This window comes from Phaethon aethereus (genome assembly GCF_964289735.1).
Source record: "Phaethon aethereus genome assembly, chromosome: 2".
In the NCBI taxonomy this organism is placed as follows: Eukaryota; Metazoa; Chordata; class Aves; order Phaethontiformes; family Phaethontidae; genus Phaethon; species Phaethon aethereus.
In genome coordinates, this window is record NC_138582.1 from 145,448,489 (window position 1) to 145,471,389 (window position 22,901).

The 22,901-nt window shown below is 40.1% G+C and overlaps 1 protein-coding gene across 1 annotated transcript; it reads left to right on the plus strand.

Annotated features, from left to right (window-relative positions):
- Positions 1 to 6,769: 6,769 nt before the first annotated feature.
- On the plus strand, positions 6,770 to 21,128 carry FAM133B (family with sequence similarity 133 member B). Its single transcript, XM_082015301.1, is given in 12 exon segments — positions 6,770 to 6,973; positions 10,880 to 10,977; positions 11,661 to 11,739; positions 14,549 to 14,623; positions 14,797 to 14,829; positions 15,246 to 15,314; positions 15,921 to 16,016; positions 17,239 to 17,286; positions 19,093 to 19,188; positions 19,982 to 20,026; positions 20,028 to 20,030; positions 20,887 to 21,128. Coding segments are annotated over 12 exon segments (753 nt in total). The 5' UTR covers positions 6,770 to 6,949; the 3' UTR covers positions 20,974 to 21,128.
- Positions 21,129 to 22,901: the final 1,773 nt, after the last annotated feature.

Genomic DNA, 22,901 nt, shown 5'->3' on the forward strand with positions numbered 1-22,901 from the left:
ATTAAAAACAATCAGAAAGTTAAAACAGCTTTTAATGCTGTTTGGCTTATTTTTTCTCTTTTTTTTCCCCCCATTTTTGTAATAAAATATAATTTGCTCTGGAGGTGTCTAAGATTTGATAATTCAACAAAAACATGCAAAGCAGTTTTGAATATTTTTTTTCATTCACCTTAGGGCATATACTCAGCTGGTGAAAATCAGCATAGTCCTGTTGACTTCTACAGCATTTTATCAGCTTATACCAGTGAAAGGGCTGACATGCCAAGTTTTAGCATTTCAAGTCACTTTACCTACACATGCAGTAGGATTTTATTTTGCAAGGTGGAAAGTTACCTACGGTGCAAACTGTACTACCTAGACTACCATAGATACCTACTTACGGGACATGATTTCACTGTATCACTTCATACTTGAAATTCATGATGTTCTTTTAATCAGGGTACAAACATGAAAAGGTGCGTGTGTTACTGTTTCTTTTAAAGGTGCATCATTTTTTTTTATTCTGTGTGCTTAATAGTTACTATTCAGTGTTCTTTACATTCTTTGCATTTAGCATTAAGAATCACCTATGTGTGAAACACAGCATCACCTACAGAGGTACAGAAAAATATAACTGATTCCTTGAATTGTAACTCAAATATACTGGTTTACCTTTTAGTCATCAACATGACATCAAGGGGCTACAACTGTGGTATATAAAAGTATTGCACCATTGCTGTACATGAAATCTTGCAGCCTCTGTCCTCTGCTTGCACAGCTGCCGATTACCATATACACATTGAAAAAAACGTATGTTTCTGCTGTACAGAATGGCTGGAAAATAACGCAGACACTTCGGAAACTCCAGAGCCCCCTTTGCAAGCTTTCAGACAAAGCCCCTTGACCTACCTGCATGCCTGCTCTTGTGTCCCAAAAGTCACCCTACGGGGCTTTCTGTTTTAAGAACACCCTCAGCTGGGGCTACTTTACACTGACGGCATTGAAGTTAATCGGAGCATGCACCTTACCATATAACATATTCTTTAGCTTTTACAAGTCTGTAAAGATGGTTGACTGCAAAAATGATCATGTGTCAATACAGCGAAGTTAAATTAAGGCACACAGAAGGTTATCAATATTGTATTATAGCAGAATTACAGTCCTTTGGAACGGAACGTTTTGCTGCTGGCAGTGCAAGAAAAGCAAAGTTGTGTATTTATTGTTGAGTGCTGAGGGTTCAGTATGAAAATCAATATAATAAAAATTTTCACGGTGTCAAGTTCTTTTTAGTTATTCCCAAGTTGTTGGAAAATAAAAAGGCAAAGAAATTAGTTTTGTATTTAAAACTGCTTTCCTGAGGTTTACTTCACTTTTCTAGCTATATTTTTCTTCTATCTAAAAATGTAAAATGAATACAGTAAGTATTATATATTAAATACAGAAAATTAACAATGTTGTTTTCTATTTTTTATGTTTCCAACTGTTTTTCTCAACACCCTGGGTATTCTCAAAACTCAACAAACTTACACACAACCAGACACAGAAACGTAAGCATGTGCACACACTTTCAAGCACCTTACCATATACCTTCAGGTTTATAAAAATCTAACCTCATTTGTCCTGATTTCTCAACTGATTTCTGAATTACTTTATTCCTTACCTAGGATGAACTCCATTTAAAAAAATAAAAATTTGACTGATCACTTTTTCTTTCAAAGGCATAGAATTGTTGCGATTGCTCTGGATGCTATATAGTTCATCACTAGTTCGTCTTTACTGAAACCTTCTTTGTTTCGGTTTATGCAAATTGTGCTTTAATGCAGCTACAGTGGCTCTCAGTCAGACATGAAATACAGTATTTTCCCCAAATGTTACTTGATCCAACTGTTGCCCTAACATACGTGGTATTTGTGTATTCCTAAAGATTCTGCTGCTTTCATCTTCCATCTTTTAAGCAGCTGAGCATACTTTATTGATTGACTATTTTCTTGCCTGGCTATGAATATGACGAGTAACATTTGTGGGTATATAGAAATGGTAAAAGTACATGTTTTGAGTCAAACACAAAATGACACAACATCAAACTCTAAAACCAGATGCCTATTTTCTGTCTTCACTCCTAACAAACCAAAAAATCCTCATCAAAACAACTTAAATAAAGCTTCAGCTTACTGTAAAGATCATTAAGTGCTCTTTAGAGCAGGATACAAGCAGTTTCTATTAACGAGGCCTCCAATGAGCCACCAGACATAGATATCTAAAAACTGTTTGCTCAAACATCCAAACAGATTTCAGCTTCTGGATGAAAGCTCTAGACAGAAATGACTGCAAAGCTAACCAGACCCCAGGGGCACAAAGGAATTTATAACTTAGAATGAAAACTTTGTGCTGCCCCTAGAAGCTGTAAGGAACCATGGAAGTCCTCTACAAAACATAGTTATGTACACTGCAGATGTGATGCAGCATTAAATGATGAGGGGATCGATGAGGGGATTGATGAGGAGATCGAGTGCTCCCTCAGTAAGTTTGCAGATGACACCAAGTTGGGTGGGAGTGATGATCTGCTGGAGGGTAGGTGGGCTCTGCAGAGGGATCTGGACAGGCTGGATCAATGGGCCGAGGTCAACTGTATGAGGTTTAGTAAGGCCAAGTGCCAGGTCTTGCACTTCGGTCACAACCACCCCATGCAACGCTACAGGCTTGGGGAGGAGTGGCTGGAGACCTGCCCAGCGGAAAGGGACCTGGGGGTGCTGGTTGACAGCCGGCTGAACATGAGCCAGCAGTGTGCCCAGGTGGCCAAGAAGGCCAACAGCATCCTGGTCTGTATCAGAAATAGTGTGGCCAGCAGGAGTAGGGAAGTGATCGTGCCCCTGTACTCGGCACTGGTGAGGCCGCAGCTTGAATCCTGTTTTCAGTGTTGAGCCCCTCACTACAAGAAGGACGTTGAGGTGCTGGAGCGTGTCCAGAGAAGGGCAATGAAGCTGGTGAGGGGTCTGGAGCACAAGTCTTATGAGGAGCGGCTGAGGGAACTGAGGCTGTTTAGTCTGGAGAAGAGGAGGCTGAGGGGAGACCTTATCACTCTCTACAACTACCTCAAAGGGGGTTGTGGTGAGGTGGGTGTTGGTCTCTTCTCCCAAGTAACTGGCGATAGGACGAGAGGAAATGGCCTCAAGTTGCACCAGGGGAGGTTTAGATTGGATAGTAGGAAAAATTTCTTCACCGAGAGGGTGGTCAGGCATTGGAACAGGCTGCCCAGGGAGGTGGTGGAGTTGCCATCTCTGAAAGTGTTCAAAAAACGTGTGGATGTGGCGCTTCAGGACATGGTTTAGGGGACATGGTGGCATTGGGTTAACGGTTGGACTTGATGATTTTGAAGGTCCTTTCCAACCTTAGTGATTCTGTGATTCTGTAAATAAAAACAGCAGCTACCTTTACATTATGTGACATTCCAAATTAGTCTTTAAGCACAGTGTAAGATTATGCGCAGCAGTCCAGCCAGGGACAGACACAAAATCAACTGCAGTCATGCCTGGGGCTGAGCAGAACTGTCAGCGACCCACATTAGCCATAATTAAGGCATTGTGAAAAAGGAAAAAATCATGGAGAGATTTAACACAGCTACAATGCAGATCTGGATACTATTCCTTGTTTTATCTCTGATAGTGCTCAGGGCAAGATACCACAGAAGAAAATCCAACAGTCTGTGGACAATTATGGAAAAAATTCTTCATACAGAGATTTTCTTCCTGGCCCTCATCTGTGAGAAGGTGACTTGCCCCCTGCATGAAGTTCATAAAACCCAATTATGGAAGAGAAAATTATATTTTAAAAAAATCCATTAAGCAAAATACTAAGGACCTTGTAGAAATAAGCACAAATGTTACTCTTCTCATTATTCACATAAATGTTCTCATCCTCTTTGCCTCAGAATAATCTAGTGACACTAGATGTCACATACTCATTAGCACCATAGAAACAAATGTTAATTTTAAAAGATTAAAATGTGTTGTCTTTGTCTATCATTTGCCTGCCATTTACTGATACACGGAAAGCAAGATTTACAGTACCTGTGTCATTCCTCATTTTAGACCCATTAGTTCTGTGCTTTTTTTTCATAGAACCATAGAATCTTTGCATTGGAAGGGACCTTTAAAGGCCATCTAGTCCAACTCTTCTGCAATGAGCAGGGACATCTTCAACTAGACCAGGTTGCTCAGAGCCCCGTCCAACCTGACCTTGAATGTTTCAAGGGATGGGGCAGCTACCACCTCTCTGGGCAACATGTGCCAGTGTTTCACCACCCTTGTTGTGAAAAACGTCTTCCTTAGCTCTAGTCTAAATCTGTCCCCTTTTAGTTTAAAACCATTACCCCTTGTCCTGTCACAACAGGCCCTGCTAAAAAGTCTGTCCTCATCTTTCTTATAAGCCCCCTTGAAGTACTGGAACGCTGCAATAAGGTCTCCCCAGAGCCTTCTCTTCTCTTCTCCAGGATGAACAACCCCAACTCTCTCAGCCTGTCCTCACAGGAGAGGTGTTCCATCCCTCTGATCACTTTTGTGGCCCTCCTCTGGATCCTCTCCAACAGGTCCATGTCTTTCCTGTGCTGAGGGCTCCAGAGCTGGACACAGGACTCCAGGTGGGGTCTCACCAGAGTGGAGGAGAGGGGCAGAATCCCCTCCCTCGACCTGCTGGCCACGTTGCTTTGGATGCAGCCCAGGATATGGTTGAGCCTTCTGGGCTGTGAGCGCACATTGCCGGTTCATGTCCAGCTTTTCATCCACCAGTCCCCCCAAGTCCTTCTCGGCAGGGCTGCTCTCAATCTCTTCATCCCCCAGCCTGTATTGATACCAGCAGTTGTCCCAACCCAGGTGCAGGACCCTGCACTTGGCCTTGTTGAACCTCAAGCTTGTCCAGGACCCTCTGGATGTCATCCCATCCCTCGGGCATGTCAACTGCACCACTTCCCCCCTCCTTTAAATAAACAAGGTCATCTTTCACTCTCCTGTCACACAGAAGTCCTTTCTCTAAGTATTTTCATCCATTTTTAGAAATCTGATTCAGCTGGATGAATTGTCTGGCTGGACTCCCAAGTGTCCTTCACAGCCAGGGAAGAAAAGCTAATGGGAGTCTAATTGAAATACTCTGGCGTGCCCAGCCAAGGCCTCCCTCCTCACCACAGCCTGCAAGGGAGGGAGGGACCCCGCACCTCTGGCTTCCTGCAACAGCAAGTCTTCCAGTTTCCAGGCACCAGCTCAAAGCCACCAGAGGCTCATGGCACAAGGTGTTGGATGAATAAACTCTCCTGGTTCAAATTTGGTCAAATTCACATTTCTGAAAAGCAATTCTGCCCTTGACACAGCTTAGGTATTGCCCCATCCCTGGAAACATTCCAGGTCAGGTTGGACAGGGCTCTGAGCAACCTGCTCTAGTTGAAGATGTCCCTGCTCACTGCAGGGGGGTTGGACTAGATGACATTTAAAGGTCCCTTCCAACCCAAACTATTTTATGATTCCATGATTGCCTATGCTGCTGCAGCTGAGCTGAAGCCTGTGGAGACCTGCAGTCCTACCACCGTGTCAGCACAGGGACGGACAGACAGACAGATGTGCTCCCACACCTGGGGGCCACCTTTGTGCCTCCAACGGCTGCAGCAGTGCTGGGCCAGCCTGCACGGGTGCAGTGCGGTGGCGTTACTCACCTAAAACTGGATCACACCAGTGTACTCCAAAATGGCCCAAATCTGAACATGTGTCCCATTACCCCTCCCCTCATGCACTATCTTGCAATTTTCAACAGTAAATTTCATTTGCAATTGAGCAAGTTTTACTTGCAATTCTGGTGGAGTAACCATGTTAGTTTTCTTCAAGTACCCCACAGCCTGCTCTTGGTTTTACTAAAAAACTTGGTATCAGAAATTCCTGTGGACTCCCCAATTTTTCCAGATACTCCCAAATACGATGAACACAGCAATGCTATTTCAGAAACACCACTCACTTCTGCTTTGTATGATTAATATATTAACATGTGACTACTTCTTTTCATTTTTACAAAGCTGTAACTAATATGCAGTAATTTTTACTGGCAACACTTGAAATTGAAATTTTGAGTTAGTAAATCCAGCTAACTCCCAGGCTACTCTTACCATTTGCATTAACCTAGTGCAGTATTAACTTTGTCAATATTACAATGTGCCTTATTTTGCAGTGCAGAGAGCTAATGAGTGATGAAAAAGCACTTTTTTCCCCCCTTCCTTCATATAGAGCCCCATTTCATTGAATTCTATATGCCAGGACAGGCTGCTATTTCTCGCTACCTTAGTCTATGCATCTACTGAAGGGGAAGGGGAAGGGACACCACAGTTCCACCTGTAACTGACCACTGGACAGATCGAGAAGAGGAAAAATCCTCACAATAAAACGCTGTCCTCCCCTGGGATGTTTATTCCAGACGGGCGCCGCACGACACAAGTGCACGTTTATGTTCTATTTCTTCCCTCAGTTACCCTCCGCTCCCCCTCACGAAGGCCGGCCCAGCAGCGCTCTCTTCCCGCTGACCCCTCACCGCCGCCGCCACGACGGCGCTCGCCCAGCTGGGGCCGCCGCCGGCTCCCCGCCGTTGCCACCACCCCAACCAACGCCCTGCACTAAAGCTCCCCCGCTTTCAGCGTCCCTTCCCGCCCTTCCTCTTCCGACCGCTCCCCGGCCCCTGCGGTTCCCCGCGCTCCCACGGCCAAGCGGCCGGCGGGGCTCAGGCGGGCGCTGACGGCCGCCACCCGCCGGCGGCGAGGGGCCGCTCCCGCCGTGGTGTCGCCGCGGCCCCGACAGGCGGCGCTGTGTGGCCGCCGCCATCGCCGCTGCCCGCAGGTCGGCGGCTGCTGGGGCCGAGCAGGGCCGAGGCGCCTGCGGCGCGGCTTCCTGGGTGTGGGGATAGGGCCCTGGGCTGGGCCGAGGCGCAGGGTCTCGGCGGCGCCATGGGGAAGCGGGACAACCGGGTGGTGAGTACCGCGGGCAGCACGGCGGGGAGGCAGAAGCGGGGGCCAGGCCGGCGCGGCGGCCGCCGCCGGAATCCGACACAGCCGCGGCGGCACCTTCGGGCAGGCCGCGGCGGGGAAGCTGTCGGGAGCTGGGTGCGGCCTCAGCCCCGGCCGCCGCACCGCGGCCGCGGCCTAGGCGAGCCTGTCCTGCCGACTCCCGTGCTCCGGCCGCCGGGGTGGGGGGCAGAAGGGGTTCGCCGCCCCGCAGCGCGGGGTAGAGGGGGGCCCGGGCCTGCGCGGCGGCGGGCGGGAGGCAGTCGAGGGCTGGCTGCGTACGCGGCAGCGGGGCCAGGGGCCGGCCGACCTCGGGGCCCCGTGCCGCCAGGCAACAAAGGCGGGCCGTGCCCTGCGGACCCGCCCGGCCGGGGTGGGCGCCCCGGGGGAGCGGGGCCTGGGCTGCCGGCTGCCGCCGGTCCCGCGTGGAGGGACGTGGGGTGTCCCTCTGCGTGGGCAGGCACGTGCCCGCGGCTCCCTGGCAGAACCTCGACTTGCCGTGTCAAATCCGGTAGCAGTCGTGACTGATGCCGGCTTCGTGATCTGCTAAGTGAAGATGATTAAGATGCGGGCCTGGTCCTTACGAAAATAAAACGTTCCCGGTGGGAGTTGCAGCATTCGCTGAAGTAGCTCTGATCGTAACTACGCCACATTTCCTTAAACTTGGCGTTCAGCTGAATCTGAGCGATTTGAAATTTAGCTTTATGCGGTGCTCTGCTATCCTCGGGAGCCAGCGGTCAGAAGGCCAAAAATGTGCTTCTACACACCTGACTGCAGAGCCTAATTTTATCAGTTACCACATTCATCCCTCGTATTTTTCTTTAAACTTCTTCATAGGGTTAGCTATTCACCTTATGCTTGTGTTTCATTTACGCATTGTAAATATACAATTAATGAGTTTTATGATTAAAAGCAAGTCAGAAGACACAGGGGTTTTTCCCCAGTTCTCTGTCCCTTTCTGGTATATGCTATGAGTTTGTACTCAGATCCATTCACGGAAATGTCTTTGCTTACTTTGGTGGAATAATATGTAACAGATGCAATGGACGTACACATTATACAAATGGATAGTTAAGTGCCTTTGATTGCCTTACTGAGGCATCAAAATAATGGAGTCTACTGAGAAAGAGTTGACAGTGTAAGACTGCAAGACCCGGCCTATGCTTGAAATGTATTGTCCTTTTGTAATGTTTTTGGGTGTCCTTGGGTGTCTATTTATTCTAAATTTTCTTTTAGTGGGACAGTTGGGATGCACCTACCAATGGCAGAAAATCTTTATATTCCTATGTAAGGTTCATTATGTCATGATGGCTGCTAGTGAAGATAAGGTATAATATAGGACCCTTTGCTTCTCTTTTATGATTGTAGAGCTTTCCATTTGTTACTTCTTTCCCATATCCCTTCTGAAATACACCATCGTTTTGACTGTTTGGAGGTGGAAAATAAATTCGGGTTTTTTTCACATCTGCAGGATACTTGCAAGGCGGTAACAGTTTGTATAAGTTTTGATAACAATTTGGCCCAGAGAACCCTAGCTGACTGAAAGTGCTTTAGGCTTTTCATGAGCATGAAAGCTATACAACAAATACCTTTTAATAACTGTTGGAGCAAACTGCCAAAAGAAGAAAACAAATGTGCAGACAAGCACTTCCTTTATTGAGAGTGCATTTCTATGCTCTCTCTGGCTAGTGACATGCAGTTTAGCAAAGTAGAGTAAAAACTTCTAAGAAATGTTTATTGGCTAAGTAATTCTTCATAAATAAACCTGTTTGAAACTATGAGAACAAGTTTTAAGACTTAAATTTCCATCATGTGCTTGCTGCAGGAAAGTTAAAGGAAGCTTAAAGTTAAATGGAGGAAGCTTCCCTAGCTGGTTGTCCAGTGTCCATCTGAGGAAGTAGAAAACCAACATTTGACAATTGTAGTCTCTTCTGTAGGTAGAGAGTTTTATTGGGGGTTAGTGGGGTGTTCATTGAAATGAAAGAGGTTAGCTCAGGTAAGAAAGTAGCTAATTTTTATTTAAGAGCAGCAAGAAACCTTGTTTTTAGGAATAATAATTATGTAAGAAGCTAGAGCTTTTGAATATAAAATCTTGACTGGTAACCAAAAAAGAGTTGACTCACTTTGCTCACTGCAGTAAGCCAAGTCATGAGTTACCTTTCCGTTTTCTTCAGTGGATCTAGTACATTGAAATTACCTTTGTTTAATGAAAACAGTGTTCAAATATTGCTTTCCTGCATTGCCAAAGGAACTTATTTTCCTCTCTAAGCTGAATTCAAATGCAAAATTCTTACTCGTTTGTAGATTTGTAATATAATAAAATGATAGCATTAATAATGTGACTACATATCTTTAAGGGCTATAACCACTCAAGTGTATGCATCCACCTGGCTGCAAAAGAAGGTGTTAAGCTGAATTAAACTTAGTTTAAATTTGCATACCTCAGCGTTTACTTGCCTATGTCAGTTAGCCTTTTTGTGTGAATTAAAGCAACACAAAAAAGCCCTAAGAAATGTCAGCAAACGTCACCCTCAGAGTCAAGAAGTCCGCTTGAGTTAAAAAATGGTCCACTTGAAAGAGTCCTCTGCATGCTTTAGTGTGGTCCAGCTGATGGACCGTGATCTAAATTCAGCATGGGGAGTGCTTCCCTCCCACCTGTTGCCCCTTCCCAGGCAGAGACCAGAGTCTCTCTTCCAGGACTAAATGTGGCCTCCAGCTCTTGGGGCTACCAGCCTGCTTGCAGTCCAGTCCAGAAACCCAGCGTTGCTGTGGCCGCTGCTTCTGTGGTGGGGGAGCAGGAGGGGAGGCAGCAGCTGCTGCTATTGACAGCTTTCACAAATGGTCACTTGCTGGTGGGACAGGGGTCGGAATGCTTACTTCATGGCCTGATAAAAAGCAGTGTCGGGCGTCTAAGAGCTACACATATGGACGAATCTTTACTTTGAATCTACAAAATGTTGTACTCTTTAAAAAAAAAAATCTCAAATTGGACAACCAAAGCTAGTCATTGTTTTGACTATTAAATTTTTTTTCCCTCATCTTCAAACTGTGGACAGTAAGAACAATGTGTGTTATGTTTTGCAAAAGTAAATTGTGAAGTGTTAGGGTGATGTAGTGATAAAATCCCATGACGTAAGAGGGTACATGTACCTCCTTTTCACGTGAACAAAGTACTATTGGCATTAAAAAAAATTGAATTGTTTGCTAGATTAGAGTTTTTCCGTTAATGGCTGAGGTGGATTAATTCATCTTTATAACCTATTACATTTTTAGAGTGAATATGAAGAGGATCCATGGGTTTGAAAGTGGAATACCTCATAACATTGGGGTTTTGGGGGGGGGTGTATTTTTTTTCCTCATTAAAATAGCCTTAAGTCACAGAATTTTCATACATGCATCATTGTAGCAGAGCACCACCACTTGCTTGTTTTGGTGTTACAGCAAGAAACTTTATGCATAATTTGTTGAATCTACTATCATCAATTTTGAGCAGAACTTTAAAGGCATAAGATCAGTTGTCCCAGAGAGAAGAGCAGAAATTTAATTACATTTTCCATATCCCAAGGAAGAATATTTCAGCAATTGTGATACTGTACTCAGTTTTCAAAGAAGGGGAACTATTGTAAGGAAGATGGTCTCTTTGTGGATGAGTTCTTTCTGCCACAGTATAACTCAAATTGAAAATACTTACCTGAGTTTTTCTGCCAGACCGAATCAACTTGCTTTAGTTAAATATTTTATATTTTTAGAAACCAGTCAGAATTATTTTTCAGTGAGTGAGAAAAAGTTTCTGTGAAGGACAAAAGGGACACATTTTGGTATTATAGTGCAACTGATGAACTTTGTATTTATTTTTGTTGTTTCATATTCAAGGCTTATATGAATCCCATAGCTATGGCCAGAGCACGAGGTCCTGCCCAAAATTCGGGACCAACAATACAAGACTACTTGAACAGGCCAAGACCAACATGGTAAGTGGCCATACTTGTCTGCCCTTTTGACCTTTTGAGTAAAAGATTTGTTTCTTCTTACTAAGATGACACTGTTACCTACCTCCTCCCCAGTCATACCCTTGGAACGATTCCTTGTCTCTGGCCAATATGTTTTTTTCTAAATATGTCTTAAATCTTCTCTTTTAAAAACCATAGTAGTTAATTTTGAAATACATATTTCTCATTTGTTTTTAAATATTTTGGCAACAGTTTCTCAGAAGAGGAAAATGTTGGTCATTTTACTTCTTTCAGAAGTCCTAATACCTAAAGCCAGCAGATATATTTGATTTTTACACAAAGTAATCTCTAGAAAAGCATTTTTCTGGGATATTCTTAGAATGCAGTTTACCCTGCCCAACAAAATCATCGCTTTGAGATATTATCAACAACTTTACATTCAGTCCATTTTGCCTCCTCTCATAAGACATTAGAGAACAATTTACCTAATTGCAAAGTTAGCTTTACATCTTTCAGAGGGATTTAGCAACTGTACTTAAACTCTTAGGGTTAGCTTACCATATGCATAACATCTAAGATGCTTTCATTCTTCTTTCTTTTGGAAGTTCAGCCAAAGCTAAACTTCAAAAAACCCTATAAAAAGTTAGACACTGAAGAGGTATTTTTAATTGTGAAAATTGTGATCTGTCATCCTTTTTATGTAGGGAGGAAGTAAAGGAGCAACTAGAAAAGAAAAAGAAAGGATCCAGGGCTTTGGCTGAGTTTGAAGAAAAGATGAATGAGGTTGGTAATGTTACTAGTATGTTAATACTTGATTCTTCTTATCTTATATGCTACTTTTCCTCCACTATCGTTAACAGCACCAAGTATCCATAATATTTCACGTCACTCAAGCTTTTAATGAGTAAATGTTTTTTTTGTTTGTATCAGATGTTAAGGTTACCAATTAACTAATGAAGAGCTACTCTCGACTCAGAGAAACACTATATAAAAAGTTTTTTAAATTGCTGCTGAATAAAACTGGAACTTTCCATAAATGTAGATGTAGTCATACAAATGCATATGTTTATATTAATAAGTGAAACTTGTGCATTTTCCAGTATGATAACCTAAAGTCTGTTATGCTAATCTTCACTTGTTTAAGGTCACCCAATCCAAATATACTGGGAAGAGGTGTATTACTGGAAAGAGATGTCTTTGGCAAGGAATATACATGTAATATGGATACGGGAGAAGGCGCAAAGAATGGCCTTCAGAATACAGATAGGACTATAAAGCCCTTCTTTCTCTCTCATCCTAAGCTGGTCACATTCAATGCTGGTTCCCTACTGTAAATACAGCTGTTCTGATGCTTGTGTTCATTACTTGTTGGAGATCAGCACGGTGTAAGAAAGTTTCACATGTAACTCCTGGTGTATACATAGGAAGAAATTAGTATACGATTAATTTTAGCTTTCTTCTTGGGTTCTGGTATCTTGGGATAAGCTTTAAGCAGTAGTCTTTATCATTGTGTGTGAATTTCTGGTTGAAGTAGATTATGCTCCTCCTCTGTTACTGGAAGGGCATAACACCTCTGCTCTTGCTATACCTTTTTGCCTAAGAAGTTATACCAGTATTTGGAGGGTCATGGGGTTCTGTTCTGAGAGGATCAGTTGTTCTGCACTCTGTGAGTTTTAGCTTGGTGAGTTTCAGTTTTAGCTTGGTGAGTTTTGTTTAGTATTTTGTCATATTCCTTTCCTGCTTTTATCTTTGCTTTATTGTGAAGTAATTGAAACTGGCACGGATGGAAGATAACAGCCTTTCAGTATGGCGGAAGGGTAGGAAGGGATGCAAGGAATTGTGAAATGCCCATGAGTTCTCCCTAAAGCTCCTAAGAGCAAACCTCTAAATGGTTGAAAAGATCACAAGTCTCTGAGGTGCTCGCTCTCCTATTCTACTGAGAGAACACCTGCCTAATAAAGCACAGGCTGTTGTTGGAGTCCCCTCAAGTAGCTCTGGGTGGCTGGTATATCAGAATACACAGCCCACTGCAATACTGCGTGGATGCTACCTTGGACCATGGAAACACATTACGCACAGCACTGTATCCTGGCTAATCTGTGATGTCTCTCAGCAGCACGTTTCAGCTAATTCACAGTATGCTGACTTCGGGATCTGTGTATCATATTGCATTGCACAGGTATAATCTTACTTAATTCCTGATATTTCTGTCCCTTCAGCATGATATGTGGATTATCGTTGCTCTCAGTACAATACCAATACAGCTTCAATGCGAGGAAAGGGAAGATCAGATATTAATAATAAAGAAAGGAGCACATGATGTCTCTGATGCAGGAATAGCGCAGATTGAAGCTAGCAGCCTTTCAATTTGATGGGAGTGGGTTGGATGCTTCAGAGCTCTTGAATGAGGGATTTTAGGCAAACCTAGAGAGCTTCTGAGGGATTGAAAAGAAGGAATGAGAGGAGACTTCTATCCATGCAGTGTGCTTGGCCTAACAAAAATAAGAGTGTTTCTAGAAAGATGTGTATAATAATTTAATACTCTAATCATTGTTGACACCGACAAGACCCAGAACAGACATTAGACAGACACTAGAGACACCCATACATTGAAGAAGAGCCAGGAGAATTTGTCTTGAAATTTTGCTTCGGGTGACTGCTTCAGCAATTTTTCTGGTAGGTTGCCCTGGCTTTCTAAAGTGCTTTAGCAAGATCACTGTGATACAAAACCAAAAATACCATAATTGATGACCTTCAAGATCATAGAATCGTCGAATGGTTTGGGTTGGAAGGGACCTTGAAGATCATGTAGTTCTAAGCTGCCTGCCATGGGCAGAGACACCTTCCACTGGACCAAGTTGCTCAAAGCCCCATCTAACCTGGCCCTGAACACTTCCAGGGATGGGGGATCCACAACTTCCCTGGGCAACCTGTTCCAGTACCTCACCATCCTTATAGTGAAGAATTTCTTCCTTTAATCTAAATTTACCCTCTTTCAGTTTAAAGCTATTACCCCTTGTCCTATCACTACAAGCCTTTGTAAAAGGTCGCTCTCCAGCTTTCTTGTAGGCCCTGTTAAGGTACTGGAAGGCTGCTATAAGGTCTCCCTGGAGCCTTCTCTTCTCCAGGCTGAACAAGCCCAACTCTCTCAGCCTCATAAGAGAGGTGCTCCAGTCCTCTGATCATCTTCATGGCCCTCCTCTGGACCTGCTCCAACAGATCCATGTCCTTCTTATGTTGGGAGCCCCAGAGCTGAGTGCAGTATTCCAGGTGGGGTCTCACGAGAGCTGCGTAGAGGGGCAGAATCACCTCCCTCGACCTGCTGGTCGTGTTTGATATGCATGACAATTTCTTAAATCCAAACAACTTGAACATTAAGGTATGAACTAACAAAGTATTTTGATTCATATTAATCGTCTGTAAAATCAAATGCATTATAGCCTTGGTTAGCATTATATGTTGTTTATTTTCTGTGGGTTTTGTGAAAACTGCATAATGTCAGGTAGAGGACAGGATTTCGAAAAAGGTCTCTTAAAAAAAGCTGTTTGGAAATGATGCTCATGTCACTGTTTCTGTTTGGTTTTGTTTTCAGAATTGGAGGAAAGAACTGGAAAAACACAGGGAGAAATTACTGGGGGGAAACGAGAGTTCCTCCAAAAAGAAAGAGGTAAGTTCTTTTCAATTTTGTACAATCTGTGTTTGGAACTGGATTTATCCTCTATGCTGTCAATACAGAATGACATAAATACATTTTAAAAGCCAGCATCAAAGTACATAAACCTAAATGCATGACAAAAAAACATGATGCTGAAGTAACATTTGTTTTATTCTATTTTTAAGAAAAAGAAAAAGGAAAAGAAGAAATCTAATAGGGTGAGCAAAATTTTCATTTTTCTGAGGTTTTTTTTTTGCTTTGATGTTGTTTCTATTTGTCATTTAAGTTCTCTTGGAAAGAGAGACTATAGCTGTAACTTTGAATTTAGCTGTTTAATTGACTGATTTTTATTTTAGAGAGGTGGCTTACATTCTGTACAAGGAGAATTTTACTTCTGTTTAAAGGGAGGAGAAAAGCATTAAATATATATTATTACATGAAAAATGTTAGAAGTCACTTTTTACACTTTTATTTAAGAAAATCTATGTAAGACCAGCTTCTTGGAAGTAAAATTTCATTGATAATACATTGCAAATGAAGAGATTTTAAAGGAAGCGTTTGGATGGACTTTTGACTATTCACCAGACAAAATGCTGCATCTCACAAGCTTCACTTTTTGTTGTGTTTGGTCAAGTTGTCTTCATCTTCCTCTTCTTCATCAAGCTCTGATTCTTCCAGCAGTTCATCTGATTCAGAAGATGAGGTAAGAATTAACTTACTAGAACCTAACATGTTTTGTTCATGAAACTTAATTAACAGATTTTTGGTAATATATTTTAGAATATTGTTTTGAGGGCTTGGTTTGCATAAAACTATTGAATTTGTACGCATTTGGTACATCTAATAAAGTTGTGAATTTTAGATACATATCTATTAAATAATTTTCATTTTGAACACTATAAATTTTGAGTGCTAGCTTGTAAACTGTATCCATTTCTGTTTTAACATTGAATTGTATGCTTTTTCAATAGAATCCCCCATCTAATCATAAAAATGCAAACACACCATTTTTACTTTTTAGTAAAAATATTTGTTACAGATAATCAGATTCTACAGCACACATCTAAATAATAAACAGAATCTAGAGAACCTGGATTTTTCACCAGTTGCTATTTTTTCAATGCAGAAGAGTTATGAAGGTCCTCCTCTAAAAGAATCAATTGTAGTATACTTTATTCCTCAAGAGAACATGATAACTTGTAGGAATTTGGTGTTCCCTATTCTTTACATTTAATGTAAGTCTTTTTAATTCTCGTGAGATTACATTCAGGGTTCTGTGTTTCTTTTTTCCCCCAATATTTGTGGATAGGATAAAAAGCAAGGAAAGAAAAGAAGGAAGAAGAAGTATCGCTCCTCACGGAAATCTTCAACAAGCTCAACTTCTGAATCCGAGTCAGACAGCAAGGTAAATATACAGATGTGTTACCCTTGGGAAGTTTTCTTGATCTGTGTTATTAAGACATAAACATTTCTGACTTGCATGGACCGTTTTTTGTTTGTTTGTTTTTAAATCTTCCAAATTTAAAGCATGCATTCTTGTTGTAGCTTAGCTGCACTTGTATCTTCCAGGTGTAATCAGGAATCTACCTCCACTGCCTGGCAGAAATAATTTGATCTTTAAAAAATGGACATGCCTTATTCCATCATTTTTAGCTATTTTTCTGAATTCAGACATGCAGCTTTTGTGCTCCTCAAATGTTTAGTTTTAATACATTAGCACTTAAAAAATTAAAATGTTCTGTGAAATTCTTAAGAATATGCTATTTAATTGAACACCATCTGTGAAAATACAGATATTGCAGGATATCAGTGGCCAGAATATTGCCTTTCTAAATATCTCTGAACTGAGTAGTTTCCTGTTGGAGAACTGAGCCTTTCCCAAATGCATAATAAACTGAGTGTGTCTTTTTCCAAAAGCAAAGCAATGTACATCCACAGACTTACTGAATGAACAAAGAAGTGGAGAAGATACATGAGGCAATTTGTTCTCTTATGTTAGCATTTTTCTGTGTTACAGTGGATAGTAATTGTACTTCTTGCCTAAATATTAATAATACAGGGAGTTGTTAAGATTCTGTTTGTAGTCTTTATCACAGGCTTTCACTGGAATACCTAATTCAGTGTGGTATAAATTGTCATGAATCACTGTTTGCATACACCTATGAATTTGTGCTAATGGGAGTTTGAAAACTTTTGCTACATAAAAGGGCACACAGATACCCTTACTGCTGAAACTGGAAGGCAGAAAAGTCCATGGAAATATCTGCTTAACCCCTGCCTGATCAGCGGAGATGGGCATGAATAAAGACTCCAGACTGTTATATGTTAGATATATATGTGGTTACAGTAGTGATAGGTGGTATCCTTTCCAGAGGCTCTCTACCTATACTGCAACTACTCTGTTATCTGATTCTGTACAGACCTTTTCACGCTGGTTCAGGAAATTAGCAGCTGCATCAAAGCTATGGCTTTTTCATATTTTTAGTCTTTAACTGCAAGGTAGAAAGAACAGCTTTGAAGAATGACCTTCAGTAGACAGAAAAAGACAATGGGTCAGACTGCTTTTGGGATTTCTATCTTTTTCCTGAAATAATTTTGTCATGGTTTTTGTTTTTCTTTCTATTTAGGACAGCACAAAAAAGAAAAGGTCAAAAGAAGATTATGAAAAAGAGAAGGTATTTTTACTCTTGAAATACTTACATCACAACTGCATTTTACATATATAATGGAGTGCTCTTTTTTGGGTTTGGTTTGGTTTTTTAATACTGAATGCTTCAATTTATACCTATGGAAATTTTCTGTCCAAACCTACACAGTCAGAAGGTACTCAGTACCCCCAGTTTGAAGTAGACTTTTAGTTGGGTTCAGCTCCTGTTTCAGTAATTGTTGTTAGTGGAAACTGCTTGATCTGTTCTCGTTACGAAGGTAAATGAAAGAAGTATGTAATCTGTTGTAGTAGATCAGCTACATTCTAGTATTTTGGGTTTTATCTTGAGCAGTCACATTGAGCTAAAAGTATGTGTGATGATATTTCAGTGGCATGACTGGTAGGATACTGGCTTGTTGCTGTAAATTAAGGAACATCAAGCAGAGGATATATTTATCTAAATGTAGTCATAGTTACATATATTGTACTTCTGATGGCTTTGAAAAATTTCAGAGAAAAATGTATTAGCTTAAGAAAAATTACCCTTATTCATGCTCAGAGAAACGATAGAAAACCCTCTCTCCTTCACACCACCTCACCATTTTGTACATGCATCTGAGGGTTTCCTTCCTTCCATTATGTTTAAGGCAAATAATCTTGTTGACTTGAATTTTAGTTATTTCTACCCTATGTGTAAACTAACAATATTTTAGAGTCCACCCTAGTCTTTCTCTCCACTTACATTTCTTATCACATTGGCCTCTACTACTCCAGTCAACAGTATTGACTTTAGTGTACAAATTCTCCATTGCATAAGGCAAATGTGTTGATTTTCTTTTTTCCTTGCTCCTGCTTCCATTTCACAGTTTCCATTTCCCAACAACTCCATTTAGCTTTGAGTTGCTTCTCTTCAAAGACCAAGTGTCTACCATAGCTCCTTATTCTTGGTTAAGCTGTAATACTACTTTCACACATCTGAAAGCAAAGGGCACTTGAGGACTAGAGGTCTTCCCCTATCTGAAGATGCCCTGTCTCTCAAATGGGATGGGCTGCATCATGTTTACTTTTCATGAGTACTTTTGGGAAAGGATTGAGATATCTGTAATAAACTAAATAGCACAACTGAGGTGTATGATTCCACCTTGCAAAAATGATGATTAGGAAGAATTTTTTTCAGGTTTTGGCCTTAGAAACTGAATGGAAGAAAGTAGCTTCAGTGTTAGGAATACCTTGCCTGGTCCAGAGCAAAGGCAGGGGGCAGGGAGGGAAGTAGCTCATCAGAGCAATCTTGTGCACCATCAAAATTCTAAAAATAAAAAAAAAAAAAGACTGTCCTTTTAAATATACTGAGATGATATATATGAAGTGTTGAAGTGCAGATGGCAGGGACAACTTGTCCTGGTTGGACACAAATGTAGAAGGAGCTTTTAATTTCATCAACAAAGCAAGAGTCTGTAGCTGCAGTGTTTGTATGTGCATATTGAGACATCTTCATTTACTCAGTAGTATTTAAAAGTGGTGAAACATTTTATTTTCAAATGCTTACTCCTTTATGTGTTATTATTTAAAATAAGAGACTGTATTGTATTCTTCATCTCACTTTTAGAAGGCTGCTATATCTTGGTAACAAGAGAAAGGAATATACAGGAAAAGCTTATTTCCACTAAAAGCATTTTAACAGTTGGTAGGGAATTTGTTGATGATGAGTAATTAATGTCAACATCAAAAAAAATATTTCACAACTCAGAAATAAGATTTCAGTTTAACTTTCAAGCACAACGTTTATAAAATTTGAAAGGACTTACTTTACTCACAAATATATTACTTTGTGTAGGAAGGCAAAAATCACCACAGGAAAAGGAAGAAAGCTGATCGTGGTGATGGCCCTTTATCATCAGAATCCTTATCAGAATCAGATCAGACAGAGGAGGTCAGTGTGAAATCTCAATTTCAGATGTTATAATGCTTTTAGCTTACTGATTCGCATGAGCAAATGAACGAGCTAGCTTAGATTTAACATGTTGTTGAAACTTTTCTGCTCTGTACAGTTTAATTTAAAGGGTGTAGCACAGAGTTGTTTGTATTTTTCTCTTTAATAAAAACTTTTAGTAAGAATTTAGTACAGCTCCTATCACCTACAAGTAATTTTGAATTAAGTTTCTTGAAAATTTTCAACTTTTTATGGATAGTATAGAGCTCAGTGAAATGAGGCTAAGTGATTGGTGTCGTGTCCTTCACAAGATTTCTCTCTGATGTTTGTGAATAGATAAGCAGATTTCAAGATGGCTAAAATTTTTTGGCTCCCTCTTCCAGAGAATTAAAAAATTTTGGACGTAATAATTTTACTCTCACCCTTGTGTATATCTACCTTGAGGATTTGTATTCTTGTAGGATTACAAAAATTGGGAAGGTTCCAATGTGTTGCATTTTTTCATTAAGAATTTTTACCACCTTACTAGCTTACTAACTTTACCTTTATATCTCTGCTGTTTCTTGTTCTGCTGTGTATTAAAGGCAGAGTGTGTTCCCAAATAGATGTTAATAGGATAAATGCATATTCTAGAATATAACACTGATAACCAGTGCTGCTTCATGGGTTATTGTTCAATATGTTCTGCCATCTACCATCATTCATTTACATGCAACAAAAGCTGAAACTTTCATTTAAAACAGCATTTCCAAAGCTGCTTTCCCATTACATTTGATTTATTATTCTTTTTTAGGTGCAAGCAAAAAAGAAGAAAAATAATGAGGAAAAAGAGAAAACAGCAAGTATCCTCCTTACTCATAGTTTTAGGATATAAATACTCTGTACTTGGTTAAGTTCCAATTTCACATTTTTCAGTAATACAGATGTTTTATAGCAAAAGTCTACTGTCACATGAATCTAACAATTTCTCTACTTACCTGCTGAAGGTCATTTTTTTTCAATTGTTGAATTAAAGGAAGAATTTGTCACTATAGATATTTGTCACTATATAGATACCTATGATTTGAGATTTATATAAGTTTAACAATTAACTGTAGTAAATATTTTAATCTGTATCAACCTACTAGAACTACTAATACCTATATAGTATTGGGTAGGATAGCAGTTTGCCACACAGATATCAGTGTTGTTCCTTTGTTAATGTTGTGTATAATTAATTCTTTGTTGATAAGCTCCCTCTACCACACTGTGGTGCAGGTGCTGGAGATTCTAGCCAATAGTTGAACTATTTAATTTTGCACAGTAAATATAAGCACTTACTTTAAAATATGTGAGCATCCTAGTTATTCCCACATATATAAGATGTCACTGCTTGTCAAAGCATTTCCTTAGTACTTTCTCAGAAATCTGTAAAGCACTGAAAATAATTTAAAAGGTTAGGAAAGGTAATGGTGATAGTGCTGAGAGGTGTGAAGTAGCCAGACCATAATGGAGGTAAATTGAAGACCGCTCATAATGGTGCAAATTACTGGGTAAAATACAAATTCTCTTTTTGTGATTTCTCAATGGGCTTTTATAGAAGTCTCTTTTGAAATGGCTTTGTAAAAGATACCCTTTCTGTGCTCTCATTTTGCATTAGCTGAATTTAATAGATGGCAATTTTCTTATAAATGCCATTTAATTTTATTATTTTTTTAGGATAAAACAAAAAAGAGAAAGAAGCACAAGAAACATGGTAAAAAGAAGAAAAAGAAGATTGCTGGTTCAAATTCGAATTCGGAATAGTATTTTAAAAAAAAACAAGACTATCAACAGAAGTGCAATGACTAAAGGAAACTTAAACTGTGAAATGACAGCAAACTTTACCAAACTGCATGAGTTTTCCTGTGTTTTAGAAATATTCCTAATCTTTCAGTAGCCAGCCAGATGCAGCTGTGCTGGGAACGACCATTGTTATTGCCTGCTGCTTAATACATGAGGTACAACTTTTATAAAATTTCAATAAGCGGTGTTAGATGTTTGAAACGTTACGAGATGGTAGTCCAGCTGAGGTGTAAAATACTGGAAAATAAGAGTTAAACTTTTTAGATAGTAAAGGTAGTCTGTTAAAGCATTAGTAATAGTCTTTATTTGTAAATCAGGACAAATAAAATCCCAAGTTCATCCTGCAGATTAATATTATACATAAACTATTACAAGCTGGTGTCTGCTAACAGCATTTGCAAAATGAAAAACTAATGATAACATTTAAAATGCTGCCTTTGTAGAAATGTTTATCATCTGCCCCATTACCTTCTTCATGCTTATGAGAAAGGGAATGCTACCATTTTGGCTAACTGAATAGGGTGCCTTTGCCTTTGATTCTTGCAAATCTCTGCTGTTTTTAATCCATGCAGCATCTCTGATTCGAAGGAAGCCAGAACTATTGTCAGCAGACTTTTTCTGAATAAGCAGTTCTGGGCTTCTAAGCATGTGCTTCTGCATTAAGCAAGAGCAATGACATTTTGCAGTTTAACTGACATTAAAAAGCTGAAGATTTTACCTCTGCTTCTTTGAAATAGCGATAGATCTTTGCTAGTAAATATGCGTATTTCATTTAATGTAATTTTGGTTTAGTTGAACACTTCTTGCAAACACTGGTAGCTTTCTTTGCATTATCTTTAGAATTGTTTTGCATGATTTGTACCATTTTTAAATTAACAAAATGCAAGTAATAATTTGTTGTAACCAGTTCTATGAATTATGTTCCACATGCAGAGTTTCATGTATGTATTTAGTTATTCTTATAGTTAAGTTCATTGCTGTGTTTAAGTGCACACTTGCTGAAGATATTTAGCATGTAAAAAGCAGGGTTTTGATACCTTAACAGCTTCATATTGAAGCTGATTTTACTCTAAGCAAGTTCAGTGGCAGACCTGTTATGTGATGTGTCTTGTTAGATAAAAAAAAACTACTGCCAGAATCTCATTAAAGATACTGTTTAAACAGTTTGTATTTATATTTTTGTACTTGAGGGCTACAGAATGTTGACCTAAACCATAAAGCTGTTTTACTTTAAATTAGTTGCTTTAGAAATTGGAAAAAAAACTTTTATAAATTAAATGTGCACACAGGAAAACACAAGCAACCGTTCGATTTTAGTTTTTACTTGAAATTCTCATTGTATCTTCCATTGAATTACCCATTGCTGGGCCTCCTGTTAGCCTTTAAAAATTGCCTGTCCATCCCAAGGGGTCAACTATAGATTGTACTCTTGATCCACCCCTTTTTTCATTGCACAGGTGCTAACTTAGAACTTACCTCTATTGCATACAGATGTTTCAAATAGTGTATTGCCAAGAATTTCAAGACCTTTAAGACCTTCATTATTATTCTGCAAAGCATAACTGAAAACTGTGGTAGAAAGATGATTTCATATCACCATTCTACAGAGAGATTGACTTTTCAGGTTAAGTAGTTGGGGAAAATACAACCACTGGGTTGCAGCAATGTCCCTCTAAACCAGAGTAAGAATATTTTGATCAGATACTTGATCCTGTTGGGCTTGATGTTACTGATTCTAGATGCTGTTTTGTCAGCGAGGTTAAAATAAGGCAAGATGGAGTGAACAGCAGGGGTTTGGTCTGGGGTTTGTATTTGGTTTCGTTGGGTTTTTTAGGTTGTGGTGTTGCAGTTTTGGTAAAAGAACTTGTAATGAACCATAGCATATATGC